Below are 23,329 nucleotides of genomic sequence, written 5' to 3'. Positions count from 1 at the left end.
CCAACGCCCTGTCCGACAAAAGAGACACAATAAATCCCACCTTAGCCCGCTCTGTAGGAAAACATGCAGCCAGGAGCTCGAGGTGAATAGAGCACTGACTCACGAATCCCCTACAAGTTTTGCTATTTCCAGAAAATTTTTCTGGCAGCGGGAGGCGAGATAACGTCGGAACAGGGGTGGCACTGGACAAGGTTGCTGCAGCCACGCTAGCAGCCTGTACAGCAACTGCGGTAACATCCACAGCTGAGGTTGAGCTCTCGAGAGCCGCCAACCTACCCTCCAGCTGCTGGATATACCGGAAAGATTGCTGAATGTCCGCCATTTACTAGCCAGACCCTGGCGCTAGTATTCTGTTAGGGCTAGCGGAACGCACCGAGTAAATAGAGATGTTTATTGATATTGGTGCGTTCGCAGCCCGGGGTCCACCGTGCAGGAGTACCTGCTGCTAGCAAACGGCGGAGCTATATGGCGGTATAGACTAACTCAGTTAATTCACTGAGTAGCCGTGAAAGGAAAGCACTGTGTCCTGTTAGACTCCACAGAGGCACAGGCTAACTGCCCAAACAGAGAGCAGTCAGTGGTCACACAAACACACAAAACTCCTCGCCGGAGGAGCCAGCATTCTAGGGGCTTATTTCAGCCGGGTCCCTGAATACACTCAGACTCAATCTCCTCGCCGGAGGAGCCAGCATTCTAGGGGCTTATTTCAGCCGGGTCCCTGAACACACATACATGTGACCACACTGGCGCAAAGCACATAACATAAGACAATACTAGCGCATGGCCGTGCGGTCATGCGCAGTTTATATAGTTGCAGCACAGGAAGCTGCTACTGAAGTTTTTGCCCATTCAGGACCTTCCAGAAGGACCAATGGAAAGTGCTGCAGTACCTGAGCATGTTTTGCCCTTTCAGGACCTTCCAGAAGGACCAATGGAATGTACTGCAGCACCTGAGCATGTGACCGAACATGTGGCCCTCGACCTCCAATGGGAGACCCTGCCCTGGGCATGCTCAGTGTGAGTAAACAAGGACTTAGTCCCAGAGAGGCTCGCTCGCCGCAGATCAGTGCAGGGTACCATAGGAAAGCCAGAAAAGGAAGTAGTGACCCTATGCACCGAATCAGCCCCAGCGAGACGCTGGGAGCAACGTCTCCGCTGAGCAGAGCCCACTGTGGCCGATACCGAATGGGAGACCGCAACAGACACGGATCGAGATTCCCCCTGTGCAGCAGAGGAAACTCGACTCCTAACACTGGGTGCATATTTAGTGACTGTAAAACATCTAGCCAGTATATCTTAATTTACTTCTGAAATACATTTTTTTTCATTGTTATCACCACTTAAAACCAAGATATGCATCTGCTATCTGGGAACTTGACCCCTTGTTTAAGAAATAGATTAAATGGATATTTATTTGTAAATTCATGGATTATTTAACCCCTTTACTCCCAAAGGTGGTTTGCACGTTAATGACCTACCAATTTTTACAATTCTGACCACTGTCACTTTGAGGTTATAACTCTGGAACGCTTCAACGGATTCCAGTGATTCTGAGACTGTTTTTTCGTGACATATTATACTTCATGATAGAGGTAAAAATTTCTTTGGCACGACTTGCTTTTATTTGTGAAAAAAAAGGAAATTTGGCGAAAATTTGGAAAATTTAGCAATTTTCAAAATTTGAATTTTCATGTCTTTAAATCACAGATACATGTCACACAAAATAGTTTTACATCAGCAGAATTTTGGAACCAAAACTTTTTTGTTAGGAAGTTATAAGGTTTAAAAGTTGACCAGCGATTTTTCAGTTTTACAACAAAATTTCCAAAACCATTTTTTTTTAGGGACCACATCACATTTGAAGTCACTTTGAGGGGTCTATATGAAAGAATATACCCAAAATATTGAGGGAGAAAACCACTGTTTGGGTGCACGGCAGAGCTCGGAAAGGAAGAAGCGCCATTTGACTTTTTGAATGCAAAAATTTCTGGAACAATTGGCGGACGCCATGTCACATTTGGAGAGCCTCTGATGTGCCTAAACAGTGAAAATCCCCAAGAAGTGAAACCATTTTGGAAACTAGACCCCTCAGGGAACTGATCTAGATGTGTGGTGAGCACATTGAACCCTCAGGTGGTTCACAGAAGTTTATAACGTTGAACCGTAAAAAAAAAAAAAAAAAAAAAACATTTTCCCCACAGATATGTTTTCAGCACAATATATTGCATTTTCATAAGGGTAACAAGGAAAATTGCACCATACAATTTGTTGTGCCATTTCTCCTGAGTATGCCGATACCCTATATGAGGGAGAAAACCACTATTTGGGCACACTGCAGAGCTCGGAAGGGAATAAGCGCCATTTGACTTTTTGAATGCAAAATTTAATGGAACAATTGGCGAACGCAATTTGGAGATCCCCTGATGTGCCTAAACAGTGGAAATTCCCCACAAATGATACCATTTTGGAAACTAGACCCCTCAGGGAACTGATCTAGATGTGTGGTGAACACATTGAACCCTCTGGTGCTTCACAGACGTTTATAACATTGAGCCATAAAAATAAAAACAATCACTTTTCCCAACAAATATGTTTTCAGCACAAAATATTGCATTTTCATAAGGGTATAAGGAGAAATTGCACCATACAATTTGTTGTGCAATTTCTCCTGAGTACACGGATACCCAATATGAGAGAGAAAACCACTGTTTGGGTGCACGGCAGGGCTCGGAAGGGAAAGTTCATCATTTGACTTTTTGAATGTAAAGTTTCCTGGAATCATTAGCAGACGTTATGTCCCATTTGGAGAGCCCCTACAAGTTACACCATTTTCTAAACTAGAACCCTCAAGGAATGCGTTTAAATGCATGGTGTGCACCTTTAACCCCCAGGTGCTTCACAGAAGTTTATAATGTTGAGCCATGAAAATAATAAAATCACATTTTCCTCACAAAAATGTTATTTTAGCCCCAAATTTTTCATTTTCAGAAGGGTAATAGGAGAAATTGCACTATAGAATTTGTTGGTCAATTTCTCCTGAGTACACAGATAACCAAAATGAAGGAGAAAACTACTGTTTGGGCACACGGCAGGGCTCGGAAAAGATGGAGTCATTTGACTTTTTGAATGTAAAATGTCCTGGAATCATTAGTGGATGTTATGTCCCATTTGGAGAGCCTCTGATGTGCCAAAACAGTGAAAACCCCCCACAAGTGACACCATTTTGGAAACTAGACCCTAAAATTAATGTATTTAGATGCGTGGTGAGCACCTTGAACCCCCAGGTGCTTCACAGACATTTATAACGTTGAGACATGGAAATAATAAAATCACATTTTCCTCACAAAAATGTTGTTTTAGCCCCACGTTTTTAATTTTTTAAGAGCTAATAGGAAATTTTTTTTTACAACAAACTGAGGTCCATTTTTTCCTGAATGCGCCAATACCCTACATGTAATTGGGAAATATTTTTCAGGCACAGTGCAAAGCTCAGAAGGCAAGGAGCGCCAGATTTTTACTGTTAAGGTTTGCCGGTGCTATGACCCACTGGGAGAGCCCATGAGGTGGCAGAACAGCAGAACACCCCCAGTAAGTAACCCCATTTTACAAAGTACACCTCTCAATCAATTCATCTAGGGGTGCAGCGATCATATTGACACCATGGGTGTGTCACAGAATTTTTTACCATTGGGCAGTGAGGACAAAATAACTTTTTACCACCAAAATTTTGTTTTAGCCAAAGATTTTACATTTTCACAGAAGAAGTAGGTAAAAATGGCAACAAAATATGTCCCACAATTTCTACTGAATGTGGCTATACACCATATGAGGCTGTACAGTGCTACTTAGCCATGCGGAGAGACTCGGGAGGAACGGAGCAGTATTTGCCTATTCATGTGAAGAAAAAATAACTACATTTTTACCATCAAAATTTAGTTTGAGCCCCAGATTTTACATTTTCACACAAGAAGTGGGTAAAAATGGCAACAAAATATGTCCTACAATTTCTACTGAACGTGGCAATACCCCATATTTGGCCGTACAGTACAGCTTAGCCATATGCAGAGACTCGGGAGTAACGGAGCGCTATTTGCCTCCTGGAGCGCAGATTTTCCTAGAAGAGTTTGCGGATTCCATATACAGAGCCCCTAATTGCTATAAGAGCAATATTTCTGTCAAATTTACCCCGTTTTGGAAATTATACCCCTTTTGGAAATTATCTACAGGTGCAGTGCTGATTTTGACTCCATGGGTATTGTCCAGAAACAATCAATGAATGTTGCCAAGTTAAAATTGCAAACTGCCACTGTAGTGACCAGTATGCTGTAGTGATCAGTACGCTGTAGTGATCATTACGCTGATAAAATTGCAAACTGCCACTGTAGTGATCAGTACGCTGCAGTCACCAGTGCGTTATGCCCAGCCCATGCTTCTGGAGTCATGCACCCGTAAGTTAGGTGGGCTCTCATTGCTTCAGAAATGCCAAACGTGGATGCTATATGTGGTTTAGGTACACTGTGGGATTTTTTTTTGTGGGTTGAGTTGAAGCTTTTATTGGGAACATTTTACGTAATGCTTGGGATCACATTTATCTGGCGTTCTACGCTGAGCACTTACTTTGGGGTTTCCATCTAAATCTTTCAGTGACATGACTCAGATGAAACCCTCGAGGGATCCATTCACTATAATGAGGCAGCAGAGTTACTCTGGACTCCATCTGGCCTCTGTTTAGCACAGTACTTTTCAGAAGTGGATAAAACTGTCGCCAACAGAATTTTTGTGTAATCCTAAAAAGATGGACATTTCCGGATCACAGGCCAGGCGGCGTTCACATTGCCTCCATCTGCCTCATTATAGGGAATATTCCACCAGAGGTTCCGTCTGAATCACGTATTTCAGAGATTTACATGGAAACTCCGGTATAAGCGCTCAACGCAGAGCGCAGGACAAATGTGTGCCGAGCCTTAGGCGAGATAGGGCTGAGTCTCGCAGGTTAAAACTAAGCTCTGGCACTGGCACTCGGGAGCAGAGCGTGCGGCTCCATGTATTGCTATGCGGCCGCACGCTCCGCTCTGGAGTACCGGTGCCAGAGCTTGGTTTTAACCTGCGAGGCTCGGCCGTATCTCGCTGTGTGTGATCCCGGCCTTACTGCGATCTTTGGAAGGCAGAATGAAAATATTTACAATAGATGAGGAATTGGTTTTATTTATTTTTTATGCCATTTCTCGTGTGGTATAGGTGATTAGGCGACTTTATTCTACTGGTCGGTGCAATTACAGCAATACCAGATTTATATTGGGTTTTTATGTTTGGCTGCTGTCACACATAAAAAGACGCTTTTTATTACAAAAAATAGTTTTTGCATCACTACATTTTGAGCGCTATAATTTTTTTTTTACGTTTTTATTGGTACCATTTTCGGGCACATGACTTTTTTTTATTGTTTTCTATTCCGATTTTTGGGAGGCAGAATGAACAAAAACCAGCAATTCAGGAATTTCTATTTTGGACGGGGTTTATGCCATTCCGTTTGTGGTAAAATTGATAAGGCAGTTTTATTCTTCGAGTCAGAAAGATTACAGAGATACCTCATTTATATCATTTTCTTATGTTTTCGCGCTTTTACACAATAAAAACTATTTTATTGTAAAAATAATTATTTTTGCATCCCTTTCTTGTGAGAGCTATAACTTTTTATTTTTTCACTGATGGAGCTGTGTGATGGATTGTTTTTTGCGGGACAAGATGACATTTTCAGCTGTACCATGTTTAGTTATAGTGCTTTGTAAAAAGCACTATATTGTTATTCCACCGTAGTCAACTTCTTATTATAGTGCTTTGTAAAAAGCACTATATTGTTATTCCACCGTAGTCAACTTCTTATTATAGTGCTTTGTAAAAAGCACTATATTGTTATTCCACCGTAGTCAACTTCTTATTATAGTGCTTTGTAAAAAGCACTATATTGTTATTCCACCGTAGTCAACTTCTTCTTCTTATTATTATTATTCAGTCCGCAATTAATGCGGCCCGAACCACTGCACGCACAGACTCCAGTGAGGTGTCGTTTCGAAGCCAGCGTTCCTGAGAGGTGTGCTAAGTATTTTTCGTGTCGATCCGATTTGTAGTTTTGGTGCAATTGGCGTTTGAAAATTTTGTCTCAATGCATTTCAATGGGGAAATTGTTCCAATAAGGGATAAAGGCTGATTTCTGAGGCAATTTCAAAATAACTGCCAACTGCCACCTGGCTGATCAGCTCATTGATATGCGCAGTCAGACCCAGTTACTATGCCAACGCCTACGAACTCTACATGACCCCACCAGGACACAGTTTTGCCAGATAATATCAGCTCTTAAAGTGACCCATCCACCAAATTGGGACCTGAGGTACCCAGCCCACCAAATTGGACCCCGAGTGGCCCCGCCCACCAAATCAGACCCCGAGTGGCCCCGCTCAGCAAATCGGACCCCGAGTAGCCCGCCCACCAAATCGGACCCCGAGTGGCCCCACTCACCAAACCGGACCCCGAGTGGCCCGCCCACCAAATCGGACCCCGAGTGGCCCGCCCACCAAATCGGACCCAGAGTGACCCCGCCCACCAAATCGGACCCAGAGGTGCCCCGCCCACCAAATCGGACCCAGAGGTGCCCCGTCCACCAAATTGGACCCAGAGTGACCCCGTCCACCAAATCGGACCCAGAGTGACCCCGCCCACCAAATCGGACCCAGAGTGACCCCGCCCACCAAATCGGACCCAGAGTGACCCCGCCCACCAAATCGGACCCAGAGGTGCCCCGCCCACCAAAACGGTCCCAGAGGTGCCCCGCCCACCAAATCGGACCCAGAGGGGCCCCGCCCACCAAATCGGCTCCTGAGGTGCCCCGCCCACCAAATCGGCTCCTGAGGTGCCCCGCCCACCAAATCGGACCCAGAGGTGCCCCGCCCACCAAATCGGACCCAGAGGTGCCCCGCCCCCCAAATCGGACCCAGAGGTGCCCCGCCCACCAAATCGGACCCAGAGGTGCCCCGCCCACCAAATCGGACCCAGAGGTGCCCCGCCCACCAAATCATACCCAGAGGTGCCCCGCCCACCAAATCGTACCCAGAGTGACCCCGCCCACCAAATCAGACCCAGAGTGACCCCACCCACCAAATCGGACCCAGAGGTGCCCCGCCCACCAAATCGGACCCAGAGGTGCCCCGCCCACCAAATCGGACCCAGAGGTGCCCCGCCCACCAAATCGGACCCAGAGTGACCCCACCCACCAAATCGGACCCAGAGTGACCCCGCCCACCAAATCGGACCCAGAGTGACCCCGCCCACCAAATCGGACCCAGAGTGACCCCGCCCACCAAATCGGACCCAGAGTGACCCCGCCCACCAAATCGGTCCCAGAGTGACCCCGCCCACCAAATCGGTCCCAGAGGTGCCCCGCCCACCAAATCGGACCCAGAGGTGCCCCGCCCACCAAATCGGTCCCAGAGGTGCCCCGCCCACCAAATCGGTCCCAGAGGTGCCCCGCCCACCAAATCGAACCTAGAGGGGCCCCGCCCATCAAATCGGCTCCTGAGGGGCCCCGCCCATCAAATCGGACCCAGAGGTGCCCCGCCCACCAAATGGGACCAGAGGTGCCCCCCCACCAAATCGGACCCAGAGGTGCCCCGCCCACCAAATCGGTCCCAGAGGTGCCCCATCCACCAAATCGGAGGCCGAGGGGCCCTGCCCACCAAATCGGAGGCCGAGGGGCCCCGCCCACCAAATCGGAGGCCGAGGGGCCCCGACCTCCAAATCGGAGGCCGAGGGGCCCGACCTCCAAATCGGACCCAAAGTGGCCCCGCCCACCAAATCAGACCCTGAGGGGCCCCGCCCACCAAATCGGCCTCTGAGGGGCCCCCAAGTGTGAAAGTCTTGCAGGGGCAGCCCGGGCACCATTCCAAAGCACTATCTGTAGTTCCTTCAGGAAATACCCATCTAGTTCTTATTATTATTATTAGGCTTTTTTCCGCAATTAATGCGGCCCGAACCGCTGCACGCACAGACTCCAGTGAGGCGTCATTTCGAAGCCAGCGTCCACGAGAGGTGTGCTAAGTATTTTTCGTGTCGATCCGATTTGTAGTTTTTTTAAAAATCGCATTTAAAAAAAAAAATTTCCCATAGGAAATAATGGCGAACTTTCCATTACCCCCAACTTGACCTTCCAAAGATGGCAGCTATGCAAATGTACGGTGTCCATTTTAGGACATGATCATTTATCAAAGTCAAACATCAGAATAAAGTGACTATGACACCCTCTTATCCCGTATGTGAAAAGTAAGTGCACCCCGATCCCGTGTGTGAAAAGTAAGTGCACCCCCGGTCCCGTGGGTGAAAAGTAAGTGCACCCCCGGTCCCATGGGTGAAAAGTAAGTGCACCCCCGGCCCCGTGTGTGAAAAGTAAGTGCACCCCCAGCCCCGAGTGTGAAAAGTAAGTGCACCCCCGGCCCCATGTGTGAAAAGTAAGTGCCCCCCGGGTCCCGTGTGTGAAAAATAAGTGCACCCCGGGTCCCGTGTGTGAAAAGTAAGTGCACCCCCGGTCCCGTGTGTGAAAAGTAAGTGCACCCCCGGTCCCATGGGTGAAAAGTAAGTGCATCCTCGGTGCCGTGTGTGAAAAGTAAGTGCACCCCCGGTCCCGTGTGTGAAAAGTAAGTGCACCCCCGGTCCCGTGGGTGAAAAGTAAGTGCACCCCCGATACTGTGGGTGAAAAGTAAGTGCAGCCCCTGTCCCGTGTGTAAAAAGTAAGTGCACCCCCGTTCCCGTGGGTGAAAATTAAGTGCACCCCCGTTCCCGTGGGTGAAAAGTAAGTGCACCCCCGATCCTGTGTGTTAAAAGTAAGTGCACCCTCGGTCCCGTGTGTGAAAAGTAAGTGCACCCCCGGTCCCGTGTGTTAAAAGTAAGTGCACCCTCGGTCCCGTGTGTTAAAAGTAAGTGCACCCCCGATCCCGTGTGTGAAAAGTAAGTGCACTCCCGGTCCCGTGTGTGAAAAGTAAGAGCACCCCGGCCCCGGGTGTGCAAAAGTAAGTGCGCCCCCGGCCCCCCAATTCGGACCCTGATTGGCACCGCCCACCAAATCGGACCCCGAGTGGCCCCGCCCACCAAATCGGACCCCGAGTGGCCCCGCCCACCAAATCGGACCATGAGTGACCCCGCCCACCAAATCGGACCCAGAGTGACCCCGTCCACCAAATCGGACCCAGAGTGACCCCGCCCACCAAATCGGACCCAGAGTGGCCCCGCCCACCAAATCGGACCCAGAGTGGCACCGCCCACCAAATCGGACCCAGAGTGGCCCCGCCCACCAAATTGGACACAGAGTGACCCCGCCCACCAAATCATTCCCTGAGGTGCCCCCACCCACCGAGGGACCCCGCCCACCAATTCGGACCCCGAGCGGCCCCGACCACCAAATCGGCCCCCGAGCGGCTCCGACCACCCAATCGGCCCCCGAGCGGCCCCGACCACCAAATCGGCCCCCGAGCGGCCCCGCCCACCAAATCGGCCCCCGAGCGGCCCCGACCACCCAATCGGCTCCCGAGCGGCCCCGACCACCAAATCGGCCCCCGAGCGGCCCCGACCACCAAATTGGCCCCCGAGCGGCCCCGACCACCCAATCGGCCCCCGAGCGGCCCGACCACCAAATCGGCCCCCGAGCGGCCCCGCCCACCAAATCGGCCCCCGAGCGGCCCCGATCACCAAATCGGCCCCCGAGCGGCCCCGAACACCAAATCGGCCCCCGAGCGGCCCCGAACACCAAATCGGCCCCCGAGCGGCCCGACCAGCAAATCGGCCCCCGAGCGGCCCTGACCACCCAATCGGCCCCCGAGCGGCCCCGACCACCAAATCGGCCCCGACCACCAAAGCGGCCCCGACCACCAAATCGGCCCCCGAGCGGCCCCGACCACCAAATCGGCCCCCGAGCGGCCCCGACCACCAAATCGGCCCCCGAGCGGCCCCGACCACCAAATCGGCCCCCGAGCGGCCCCGACCACCAAATCGGCCCCCGAGCGGCCCCGACCACCAAATCGGCCCTCGTGCGGCCCCGACCACCAAATCTGACCCAGAGCGGCCCGCCCACCAAATCAGACCCTGAGGGACCCCGCCCACCAAATCGGCCCCCGAGCGGCCCCGACCACCAAATCGGCCCTCGTGCGGCCCCGACCACCAAATCTGACCCCGAGCGGCCCCGACCACCAAATCGGCCCCGACCACCAAAGCGGCCCCAACCACCAAATCGGCCCCCGAGCGGCCCCGACCACCAAATCGGCCCCCGAGCGGCCCCGACCACCAAATCGGCCCCCGAGCGGCCCCGACCACCAAATCGGCCCCCGAGCGGCCCCGACCACCAAATCGGCCCCGACCACCAAATCGGCCCTCAAGCGGCCCCGAACACCAAATCGGCCCTCGTGCGGCCCCGACCACCAAATCTGACCTAGAGCGGCCCGCCCACCAAATCAGACCCTGAGGGACCCCACCCACCAAACCGGCACCTGAGGGGCACCCAAGTGTGAAAGTCTTGCAGGGGCAGCCCGGGCACCATTCCAAAGCACTATCTGTAGTTCCTTCAGGAAATACCCATCTAGTTGTATCTGTCTTTTTGATCCCCTTTTATTCCACTTTTTGTTTGGCGGTATGATGATAAAGCATTGTTTTTTGCCTTGTTTTTTATTTATTTTTTTATGGTGTTCACTAAAGGGGTTAACTAGTTGGAGAGTTTTTATAGGTTGGGTCATTGCAGACACGACGATGCCAAATATATGTACTTTTATTGTTTATATTTTTTTCTATTCAAATATTTCTTTATAGATACAAGATTTTTTCTTTTTTTATTATTATTATTATTATTATTATTTTATATTTTTACAATTATTTAAAAAAGGTTTTTTTTTTACTTCTTTTAACTTTTTTACTTTGTCCCACTATGGGACAATCATTTTTTTCAGGCTGATCGCTTCTACAGCATGGGGATGCACAAGCATGCTGTAGAAACTGTCAGCTCTGCACTGACAGAGAGACTTGCTGATCATGCACTGCGCGTGATCAGCGTGTTTCCTAGCTCTGGTGACTCGGATGTCGTCATGACGGCATTCGGTCACCATGGCAACGATCGGGATCCTGCGTCACGCAGCGGGGTCTCCAATCCAAAGGCAGAGAGGCTGTTCGATTGCAGCATTTCGGGGGTTAAAGTGCCAAGAGCGGTGTGTGACCGCTCCTGGCACTTAGTGCCAAGTGTCAGCTATCAGAATCAGCTGGCACCTGGCGATGATTGCCCGCACACCAACTGTGTGTGTGGGCGATCGAGCAGACGTAATAATCTGTTCGTGGTCAAATAGGCCCAGGTCACATGGATGGATTATTATGTCTCATGTCAGAAAGGGGTTAATAGGGTTCATCTGGTGAGGTGAATTCACTAAAGGTACCGCCACATTTAGCGACGCTACAGCGATATAGACAACGATGCCGATCGCTGCAGCTTCACTGTTTAGGTCGTTGTGTGGTCGCTGGAGAGCTGTCACACAGACAGCTCTCCAGCGACCAACGATGTCAAAGTCCCCGGGTAACCAGGGTAAACATCGGGTTACTAAGCGCAGGGCTGCGCTTAGTAACCCGATGTTTACCCTGGTTACCATTGTAAAAGTTAAAAAAAAAAAAACAGTACATACTTACATTCCGATGTCTGTCCCCCGGCGTCAGCTTCCCTGGACTGTGTCAGCGCCGGCCGGCCGTAAAGCAGAGCACAGCGGTGACGTCACTGCTGTGCTCTGCTTTATGGCGGGCCGGTGCTGACACAGTGCAGGGAAGCTGAGGCCGGGGGACAGACACCGGAATGTAAGTATGTACTGTTTGTTTTTTTTTACTTTTGCAATGGTAACCAGGGTAAATATCGGGTTACTAAGCGCGGCCCTGCGCTTAGTAACCAGATATTTACCCTGGTTACCAGTGAACACATCGCTGGATCGGCATCACACACGCCAATTCAGCGATGTCAGCGGGTGATCAGCGACCAAAAAAAAGGTCCTGATCATTCCCAGCGACCAACGATCTCCCAGCAGGGGCCTGATCGTTGGTCGCTCTCACGCATAACGATTTAGTTAACGATATCGTTGCTACGTCACAAAAAGCAACGATATCGTTAATGAAATCATTATGTGTGAAGGTACCTTAACCCTCAGGTCAGGGTGAACACATGCCTGAAGTGAGAACAAATTCAGATAACAGTTCTTTATGCTTACAGCAGACAAAGGGTTAATCAGCAGGTTGAGCCAGGAAGTATATGTAGGTTGTAGAAACCAAGAATTTGCAGAGATGATTGCAGCCGAGAGTACTAGATGGTGGCAAACTTAAATCAAGCACATGGTAACTGAACACAAAGCGCACGTATTCAATACTCAGATCCACTTGAGTATCTAAGTTGGCCTTAAAAGGCCTTGGCTTATAATGCTGTTGACTTTTTTCCATTGAACTTGTGAAACCTGATATAGAGCACAGCAATGAGTGGTTGCCATAGATAGGGGAAGGGAGTAGGGCCTGGCCATATAGCCCAACACTTGTGAAACATTTGTGAGAGTGAGTAAAAAGGAAAGCAGCAAAATGTAGACTCAAAACCATGTAAAAACAATATTCCAGTCATGAGTCGGGAAAGTCAAGTAGTCCGATGTCAACAGCCAGGAGGGCAGAGACGAAGTTGTAGTCAGGTAACGGTCCAAGGTCAGAATACCAGAAAGCGAATCAGAGCAAAAGGGGTAATACAAAAGGGTAGTCAATATTAAAATCCAGCGTCTGTCAACAAAGTAACAGAAAATCAGAATGCTGAGAAAAAGGCACAGAGGAACAAGCCATACAAAGCTGAAAGCTGCGACCGGCAGCTATCTGGGCCAGACAGCTCAGTTAAGTAGCTAAGTAATCACTGGAACAGGGAGCACAAAAAGAAGCTCAGCACATTCTAGACTCCGATTGGATGGCCGAGGTGTCAATAAAAACACAGACAGCTCAGCATGCCCCTACACCAGACTGGATAATGGAGCTGTCAATCACTGCACAGACAGCTCAGCACACCCCTGCACCAGACTGGATGACTGAGCTGTCAATCACTGGTTCCTAAGACTCTCTGAGGGATGCAATCATTACACTAACAATGGAGCAACTGCTTTAAGTTTGTAGCATTTTTTGTTGTTATATACTTATCCATTGATATTAGTTTATTTTTTTAATGTTTTTTTTCAGCATATCAGAATGACTTGTTCTTACAGCTGCAGGAAGTGATCTCTTCCCTGGAAACATGTGCCTTCTCCTGGAGAAATCCACCTGGAAACAGGTCAAGGGAAGAAAGTGTGACATTCCCCCCTGATCTCTGTACTCATGAAAAAACAGAAATCATGCATGGATGTAATCAGGTATGAAATTATTATATATCTAAAATAAATTCTATAATTTTATCCATAAAACCGAAAAATAAATGACTACTGACTATATTACATAAACCTGATTCATGTTGACAATCATTTCCCACTTTTCTGAATGCTGCCAGCTCTCATGATGTGATGGAGAGGGCCTAAAACTGTCCATAGAACTGGGACCCTAACTATCCTTGTCCCAGGGATACTCTTAATGGTACTGTAGACTGGGTCTCCAACCTTACTATGCTCCTGTTTCTAAACTGTCCCCTCCCCCACCCCATGAGGCATGGGACGGAAATGTAAGGGAAATAAAAGACAAAGACAGGCAGGGGTAACTGAAAGCCACTATCATGCAAAACACTCACCAAAATATAGGGAGGAACATATGGAAAGGGACGAAGGAACAAACTGAATAGAAATAAGAATGAGGAGATAAACACTCACAAAAACACTGCACACAAAACACTCAAGCAACTACTCTAACTCCAACACTACACAGCTCATCACTTCCAGGAAGAAGATTTTTTCACTGACAAGGAAGAAACACCCAGAGCTAGAATTTGTAGAGAGGAAATAATAGCTGCAGCTGAGAGCAATAATGCTGTACTGTATGTTCTCAGCCAGCACAGAAAGAGTCCATAACCCTTTCACTTATGGAAAGGAAATCCATTTATAATAGGACCCGAATCACACTGTCTCTAAAGAGGACCTGCGATTCATTACCTGTTGTGACTTTTTAACTCCAGGTCTCCCAGAGCGACGTGACACCCTCGTGATGTCAGCAGTGCAAACAATTGATATTTTCATTCTGATTGCCTTCATCACTTATAGATACGATTTCCTCTGGTCTACACTGATTTACCAAAATTAAGAAGCAGAATTAGGCCTCGTTTACAGCTACCTTATTTTACACTGCATCTTGTGCAATGAGATTTTTGCTGCACACCTTGCATTTGGCAGCCGAAGTAGTAAACTAAGAATTGTTTTCTTTAAGTGAAACAATGGTGTAATATTTGAAAAGATATCAGGATAACTGATAGTTGATCTTCTGGTCTTGCAAGAATATACAGTGGCATGTAAAAGTTTGGGCACCCCTGGTCAAAATTACTGTTATTGTGAACTGTTAAGGAAGTTGAAGATCAAATGATCTCTTAAAGATTATATATATATATATATATATATATATATATATATATATATATATATATATATATATATATATACAACCTCTGGCAAAAAATATGGAAAACTGGCCTTGGAGGATGTTCATTCAGTTGTTTAATTTTGTAGAAAAAAAGCAGATCACAGACATGGCACAAAACTAAAGTACCGTAATTTAACCAAGCATAGGGGAAAAATTATGGAGTCATTCAATTTTGAGAAAAAAATTATGGAATCACCCTGTAAATTTTCATACCCAAAAATAACACCTGCAGCAAATTAGATCTGCTTGTTAGTCTGTATCTAAAAAGAAGTGATCACACCTTGGAGAGCTGTTGCACCAAGTGGACTGACATGAATCATGGCTCCAATATGAGAGATGACAATTGAAACAAAGGAGAGGATTATCAAACTCTTAAAAGAGGGTAAATCATCACGCAATGTTGCAAAAGATGTTGGTTGTTCACAGTCAGCTGTGTCTAAAATCTGGAACAAATACAAACAACATGGGAAGGTTGTTAAAGGCAAACATACTGGTAGACCAAGGAAGCCATCAAAGCGTCAAGACCGGAAACTTAAAGCAATATGTCTCCAAAACAGGAAGTGCACAACAAAACAAATGAGGAATGAATGGGTGGAAACTGGAGTCAACGTCTGTGACCGAACTGTAAGAAACCGCCTAAAGGAAATTGGATTTACATACAGAAAAGCTAAACGAAAGCCATCATTAACACCTAAACAGAAAAAAAGCAAGGTTACAATGGGTTAAGGAAAAGCAATAGTGGACTGTGGATCACTGGATGAAAGTCATATTGAGTGATGAATCACGAGTCTGCATTGGGCAAGGTGATGATGCTGGAACTTTTATTTGGTGCCGCTCCAATGAGATTTATAAAGATGACTGCCTGAAGAGAACATGCAAATTTCCACAGTCATTGATGATATGTGGCTGCATCTCAGGTAATGGCACTGGGGAGATGGCTGTTATTACATCTTCAATAAATGCACAAGTTTATGTTGATATTTCAGACACTTTTCTTATCCCATCAATTGAAAGGACGTTTGGGGATGATGAAATCATTTTTCAAGATGCCATAGAGCAAAAACTGTGCAAACATTCCTTGAAAAAAGACACATAAGGTCAATGTCATGGCCTGCAAATAGTCCGGATCTCAATCCAATTGAAAATCTTTGGTGGAAGTTGAAGAAAATGGTCCATGACAAGGCTCCAACTTGCAAAGCTGATCTGGCAACAGCAATCAGAGAAAGTTGGAGCCAGATTGATGATGAGTACTGTTTGATACTCATTAAGTCCATGCCTCAGAGACAGCAAGCTGTTATAAAAGCCAGAGGTGGTGCAACAAAATACTAGTGATGTTTTGGAGTGTTATTTGTTTTTGTTTTTCATGATTCCATAATTTTTTCCTCAGTATTGAGTGACTCCATATTTTTTTCTCTATGCTTGGTTTAAAAAAGTAACCATTACTGACTACCACTTTTTTGTTCTTGATTTCCTTTAGAGCTTCTTAAAGGGACACTGTCACCTGAATTTGGAGGGAACAATCTTCAGCCATGGAGGCGGGGTTTTTGGGTTTTTGATTCACCCTTTCCTTACCCGCTGGCTGCATGCTGGCTGCAATATTGGATTGAAGTTCATTCTCTGTCCTCCATAGTACACGCCTGTGCAAGGCAAGATTACCTTGTGTAGGCATGTACTACGGAGGACAGAGAATGAACTTCAATCCAATATTGCAGCCAGCATGCAGCTAGCGGGTAAGGAAAGGGTGAATCAAAAACCCCAAAACCCCGCCTCCATGGCTGAAGATTGTTCCCTCCAAATTCAGGTGACAGTGTCCCTTTAAAGCCAGAAAGTTGCCATTTGAAATGACAAAATGAACATCCTCCAAGGCCGGTGATTCCATAATTTTTGCCAGGAGTTTTATACACATATCAGGAGTTATATATATATATAACTCCTGATAATTGTCTAAGGGTTTTTCCTTCTGTCTGTCTGTCTTTCTGTCTGTCTGTCTTTCTGTCTGTCTGTCTGTCTGTCCTGGAAATCCCGGCTCTCTGATTGGTCGAGGCCGCCAGGCCTCGACCAATCAGCAACGGGTACAGCGACGATGATGTCATAAAGGACGTAGAAATCTCACGTTTCTGATTCAGCAATGGGCACAGTATCGACGTAGATGTCATAATGGTTGCCATGGCGACGATGATGTCATAAAGGTTGCCTCGACCAATCAGCGACGGGCACAGTCTGCCGCGAATTCTGGAATCATCATTGTCCATATACTACGGGGACATGCATATTCTAGAATACCCGATGCGTTAGAATTGGGCCACAATCTAGTATATATATATAACTCCTGATATATATACACAGTATATGTATGTATGTATATATTTTTTTTTACATTTTAAAAATTGCAAAAAGGAAAATGGGCAAATGCAAAAGTTTGAGCATCCTTGGAGATTTGTGTGGTCAGATAACTTTGATCAAAGTTTCAGAACTTAGAGTTCTTAGAGTTATTGCCTTTTCACTATCGTCATTAGGAAGGGCCAGGTGATGCAAATTTCCCTGTTTTATAAAAACCCAGCCTGCTCTAACCTTGTGCCAAAAACAGCAGCCATGAGTTCTTCTAAGCAGTTGCCTAGAATTCTGAAAGTGAAAATGGTGGAGACCTACAAAGCCGGAGAAGGCTATAAGAAGATAGCAAAGCATTTTCAAATTGCCCTTTTCTCTTTTCAAAATGTCATTAAGAAATCATAGAATCATAGAATTTTAGAAGGGACCTCAATGGTCAACGGATCCAAACCCCTGCTGCTCAATGTAGGATTCACTAAACCATCTCAGACAGGTGTCTGTTCAGCCTCTGTTTGAAGACTCCCTTTGAAGGAGAACTCACCACCTCTCGTGGCAGCCTGTTCCACTCATTGATCACCCTCACTGTCAAAAAGTGTTTTCTAATATCTAATCTGTATCTTCTCCCTTTCAGTTTCATTTCTATTGCTTTTCATGTTTCCATGTGCAAATGAGAATAAGTATGATCCCTCTACACTGCAGCTGTTGTGAATTCTGTGGCTGAGTTCACTTCTGTGGTCACAAGTGGTATTGCAGTCTCTGGGCTTCCTCCCTCAGGTGTTTTGGTGAGCTCGTTGGCTGCCTTGCTATTTAGCTCCACCTGAGTCTGTCTTCCTTGCTCCTTGTCAATGTTCCAGTGTTGGATCTGAGCTACTGCATCTTTCCTTGGGCCTGCTGCTCTGCTAGATAAGTGCTTCTAGTTTGTTTTCTGTTTTTTCTGTCCAGCTTGCTATTAACTTTTGCTGGAAGCTCTGAGAAGCAAAGGGGTGCACCGCCGTGCTGTTAGTTCGGCACGGTGGGTCTTTTTGCCCCTTTGCGTGGTTTTCGTTTTAGGGTTTTTTGTAGACTGCATAGTTCTCTTTGCTATCCTCGCTCTGTCTAGAATATCGGGCCTCACTTTGCTGAATCTATTTCATTCCTACGTTTGTCTTTTCATCTTGCTAACAGTCATTATATGTGGGGGGCTGCCTATTCCTTTGGGGTATTTCTCTGAGGTAAGTCAGGCTTGTATTTCTATCTTCAGGCTAGTCAGCTCCTCAGGCAGTGCCGAGTTGCATAGGTAGTGATAGGCGCAATCCACTGCTGCTTATAGTTGTGTGAGGATAGATCAGGTACTGCAGTCTACAGAGATTCCACGTCTCAGAGCTCGTCCTATTGTTTTTGGTTATTGCCAGATCTCTGTATGTGCGCTGATTACTGCACGCTGTGTTGCCTGATTGCCGGCCATAACAGTACAAGGAGCCTCACCAATGATTCCCAATAGAGGGAAAAAAGAAATCCTGACATCATTTTTTTTTTCTTAGCTCTGTCTTCAGTCTTTTTTTTCCCCTAGACATTAGAGTGCTTCAGGACACAGCTGTGGACATGGATATTCAGGCTCTGTGCTCCTCAATGGATAATCTCGTTGTAAATGTACAAAAGATTCAAGATACTATTGATCAGAAATCGATGCTAGAACCAAGAATTCCGATTCCTGATTTGTTTTTTGGTGACAGAACTAAGTTCCTGAGCTTCAGAAATAATTGTAAGCTATTTTTGGCCTTGAAACCTCATTCTTCTGGTAATCCTATTCAACAGGTTTTGATTATTATTTCTTTTTTGCGCGGCGACCCACAGGACTGGGCGTTTTCTCTTGCACCAGGAGATTCTGCATGAGTAATGTTGATGCATTTTTCCAGGCGCTGGGATTGCTTTACGATGAGCCTAATTCAGTGGATCAGGCTGAGAAAAATCTGCTGGCTTTATGCCAGGGTCAGGATGATGTAGAAGTATATTGTCAGAAATTTAGGAAGTGGTCAGTACTCACTCTGTGGAATGAATCTGCACTAGCGGCTTTGTTCAGAAAGGGTCTCTCTGAAGCTCTTAAGGATATAATGGTGGGATTTCCTATGCCTGCTGGTTTGAATGAGTCTATGTCCTTGGCCATTCAGATCGGTCGTCGCTTGCGCGAGCGTAAATCTGTGCACCATCTGGCGGTATTGTCTGAGAGTAAACCTGAGCCTATGCAGTGCGACAGGACTATGACTAAAGTAGAACGGCAAGAACACAGACGTCTGAACAGGCTGTGTTTCTATTGTGGTGATTCTACTCATGCTATTTCTAATTGTCCTAAACGCACTAGGCGGTTCGATAGCTCTGCCGTTATTGGTACTGTACAGTCCAAATTCCTTTTGTCCATTACCTTAATATGCTCTTTGTCATCGTATTCTGTCATGGCGTTTGTGGATTCAGGCGCTGCCCTGAATCTGATGGATTTGGATTATGCTAAACGTTGTGGATTTTTCTTGGAGCCTTTGCGGTGTCCTATTCCGTTGAGAAGAATTGATGCTACACCTTTGGCCAAGAATAAGCCTCAGTACTGGGCCCAGCTGACCATGTGCATGGCTCCTGCACATCAGGAAGTTATTCGCTTTCTGGTACTGCATAATTTGCATGATGTGGTCGTGTTGGGGTTGCCATGGCTACAAACCCATAATCCAGTATTGGATTGGAACTCTATGTCGGTAACCAGCTGGGGTTGTCAGGGAGTACATGGTGATGTTCCATTTTTGTCTATTTCGTCATCCATTCCTTCTGACATCCCAGAGTTCTTGTCGGACTTTCAGGATGTATTTGAAGAGTCCAAGTCTGATGCCCTACCTCCGCATAGGAATTGTGATTGTGCTATCGATTTGATTCCTGGTAGTAAATTCCCTAAGGGTCGTTTATTTAATTTGTCCGTACCTGAACACACCGCTATGCGCAGTTATGTGAAGGAGTCCCTGGAGAAGGGACATATTCGCCCATCGTCGTCACCATTGGGAGCAGGGTTCTTTTTTGTAGCCAAGAAGGATGGTTCGCTAAGACCGTGTATTGATTACCGCCTTCTTAATAAGATCACTGTTAAGTTTCAGTATCCCTTGCCATTGATTTCTGACTTGTTTGCTCGGATTAAGGGGGCTAGTTGGTTTACTAAGATTGATCTTCGTGGTGCGTATAATCTGGTGAGAATCAGGCAGGGAGATGAATGGAAAACGGCATTTAATACGCCCGAGGGTCATTTTGAGTATCTGGTGATGCCGTTCGGACTTGCCAATGCTCCATCTGTTTTTCAGTCTTTTATGCATGACATTTTCCGTGAGTATCTGGATAAATTCTTGATTGTTTACTTGGATGACATTTTGATCTTCTCAGATGATTGGGAGTCTCATGTGAAGCAAGTCAGAATGGTTTTCCAGGTACTGCGTGCTAATTCCTTGTTCGTGAAGGGATCAAAGTGTCTCTTCGGTGTGCAGAAAGTTTCATTTTTGGGGTTCATCTTTTCCCCTTCTACTATCGAGATGGATCCGGTTAAGGTTCAGGCCATCCAGGATTGGACTCAGCCGACATCTCTAAAAAGTCTGCAGAAATTCCTGGGCTTTGCTAATTTTTATCGTCGCTTCATCTGTAATTTTTCTAGCATTGCCAGACCATTGACCGATTTGACCAAGAAGGGTGCTGATTTGGTTAATTGGTCTTCTGCTGCCGTGGAAGCTTTTCAGGAGTTGAAGCGTCGTTTTTGCTGTGCCCCTGTGTTGTGTCAACCTGATGTTTCTCTTCCGTTCCAGGTCGAGGTTGATGCTTCTGAGATTGGTGCAGGGGCGGTTTTGTCACAGAGAGGTTCTGGTTGCTCAGTGTTCAAACCATGTGCTTTCTTTTCCAGGAAATTTTCTGCTGCTGAGCGTAATTATGATGTGGGCAACCGAGAGTTGCTGGCCATGAAGTGGGCATTCGAGGAGTGGCGTCATTGGCTTGAGGGTGCTAAGCATCGCGTGGTGGTATTGACTGATCATAAGAACCTTACTTATCTTGAGTCTGCCAAGCGCTTGAATCCTAGACAGGCCCGTTGGTCGTTATTTTTTGCTCGTTTTGATTTTGTGATTTCATACCTTCCGGGCTCTAAAAATGTGAAGGCGGATGCTCTGTCTAGGAGTTTTGTGCCCGACTCTCCGGGGTTATCTGAGCCGGCGAGTATCCTCAAGGAAGGAGTCATTGTGTCTGCCATCTCCCCTGATTTGCGGAGAGTGTTGCAGAAATTTCAGGCTAATAAACCTGATCGTTGTCCGGCCGAGAAACTGTTCGTCCCTGATAGGTGGACTAGTAAAGTTATCTCTGAACTTCATTGTTCGGTGCTGGCCGGTCATCCAGGAATCTTTGGTACCAGGGAGTTGGTTGCTAGATCTTTCTGGTGGCCATCTCTGTCACGGGATGTGCGTGCTTTTGTGCAGTCCTGTGGAATTTGTGCTAGGGCTAAGCCCTGCTGTTCACGTGCCAGTGGGTTGCTTTTGCCCTTGCCGGTCCCGAAGAGGCCTTGGACACATATTTCGATGGATTTCATTTCTGACCTTCCCGTTTCTCAAAAAATGTCGGTCATTTGGGTGGTCTGTGATCGCTTTTCTAAAATGGTCCATCTGGTGCCCTTGGTTAAATTGCCTTCCTCCTCTGATTTGGTGCCTTTGTTCTTCCAGCATGTGGTTCGTTTACATGGCATTCCTGAGAATATTGTTTCTGACAGAGGTTCCCAGTTTGTCTCGAGGTTCTGGCGAGCCTTTTGTGGTAGGATGGGCATTGACCTATCTTTCTCCTCGGCCTTCCATCCTCAGACTAATGGCCAGACCGAACGAACCAATCAGACCTTGGAAACATATCTGAGATGTTTTGTTTCCGCTGACCAGGATGATTGGGTGTCATTTTTGCCGTTGGCTGAGTTCGCCCTTAATAATCGGGCCAGCTCGGCTACCTTGGTCTCTCCATTTTTCTGCAATTCTGGGTTCCATCCTCGTTTCTCTTCAGGACAGGTTGAGTCTTCGGACTGTCCTGGTGTGGATTCTGTGGTGGACAGGTTGCAGCAGATCTGGACTCAGGTAGTGGACAATTTGACCTTGTCCCAGGAGAAGGCTCAGCTTTTCGCTAATCGCAGACGCCGTGTGGGACCCCGACTTCGTGTTGGGGATCTGGTTTGGTTATCTTCTCGTCATATTCCTATGAAGGTTTCCTCTCCTAAATTTAAACCTCGTTTTATTGGTCCGTATAGGATTTCTGAAATTCTCAATCCGGTGTCTTTTCGTCTGACCCTCCCAGACTCCTTTTCCATACATAATGTATTCCATAGGTCGTTGTTGAGGAGATACGTGGCACCTATGGTTCCATCTGTGGAGCCTCCTGCCCCTGTTTTGGTGGAGGGGGAATTGGAGTATATTGTGGAGAAGATTTTGGATTCTCGTGTCTCTAGACGGAAACTCCAGTATCTGGTCAAATGGAAGGGTTATGCTCAGGAAGATAATTCCTGGGTTTTTGCCTCTGATGTCCATGCCCCAGATCTTGTTCGTGCCTTTCATGTGGCTCATCCTGGTCGGCCTGGGGGTTCTGGTGAGGGTTCGGTGACCCCTCCTCAAGGGGGGGGGGTACTGTTGTGAATTCTGTGGCTGAGTTCACTTCTGTGGTCACAAGTGGTATTGCAGTCTCTGGGCTTCCTCCCTCAGGTGTTTTGGTGAGCTCGTTGGCTGCCTTGCTATTTAGCTCCACCTGAGTCTGTCTTCCTTGCTCCTTGTCAATGTTCCAGTGTTGGATCTGAGCTACTGCATCTTTCCTTGGGCCTGCTGCTCTGCTAGATAAGTGCTTCTAGTTTGTTTTCTGTTTTTTCTGTCCAGCTTGCTATTAACTTTTGCTGGAAGCTCTGAGAAGCAAAGGGGTGCACCGCCGTGCTGTTAGTTCGGCACGGTGGGTCTTTTTGCCCCTTTGCGTGGTTTTCGTTTTAGGGTTTTTTGTAGACTGCATAGTTCTCTTTGCTATCCTCGCTCTGTCTAGAATATCGGGCCTCACTTTGCTGAATCTATTTCATTCCTACGTTTGTCTTTTCATCTTGCTAACAGTCATTATATGTGGGGGGCTGCCTATTCCTTTGGGGTATTTCTCTGAGGTAAGTCAGGCTTGTATTTCTGTCTTCAGGCTAGTCAGCTTCTCAGGCAGTGCCGAGTTGCATAGGTAGTGATAGGCGCAATCCACTGCTGCTTATAGTTGTGTGAGGATAGATCAGGTACTGCAGTCTACAGAGATTCCACGTCTCAGAGCTCGTCCTATTGTTTTTGGTTATTGCCAGATCTCTGTATGTGCGCTGATTACTGCACGC

The 23,329-nt window shown here is 46.9% G+C and overlaps 1 protein-coding gene across 2 annotated transcripts in view; it reads left to right on the top strand.

The window, feature by feature from the left end:
• The window catches only part of USHBP1 (USH1 protein network component harmonin binding protein 1), a 124,724-nt gene that overhangs the window by 18,705 nt on the left and 82,690 nt on the right, over window positions 1-23,329 (top strand). For both annotated transcript variants that reach the window (XM_069739098.1, XM_069739105.1), the window contains one exon: window positions 13,261-13,430. In XM_069739098.1, coding sequence (XP_069595199.1) covers window positions 13,261-13,430 — 170 coding nt within the window. The remainder of the gene's footprint in view (window positions 1-13,260; window positions 13,431-23,329) is intronic.

This window comes from Ranitomeya imitator, chromosome 1 (assembly GCF_032444005.1).
Source record: "Ranitomeya imitator isolate aRanImi1 chromosome 1, aRanImi1.pri, whole genome shotgun sequence".
Classification (NCBI taxonomy): domain Eukaryota; kingdom Metazoa; phylum Chordata; class Amphibia; order Anura; family Dendrobatidae; genus Ranitomeya; species Ranitomeya imitator.
Note: the sequence above shows the minus strand (reverse complement) of the source record. Positions and strands in the feature narration are given on the sequence as shown.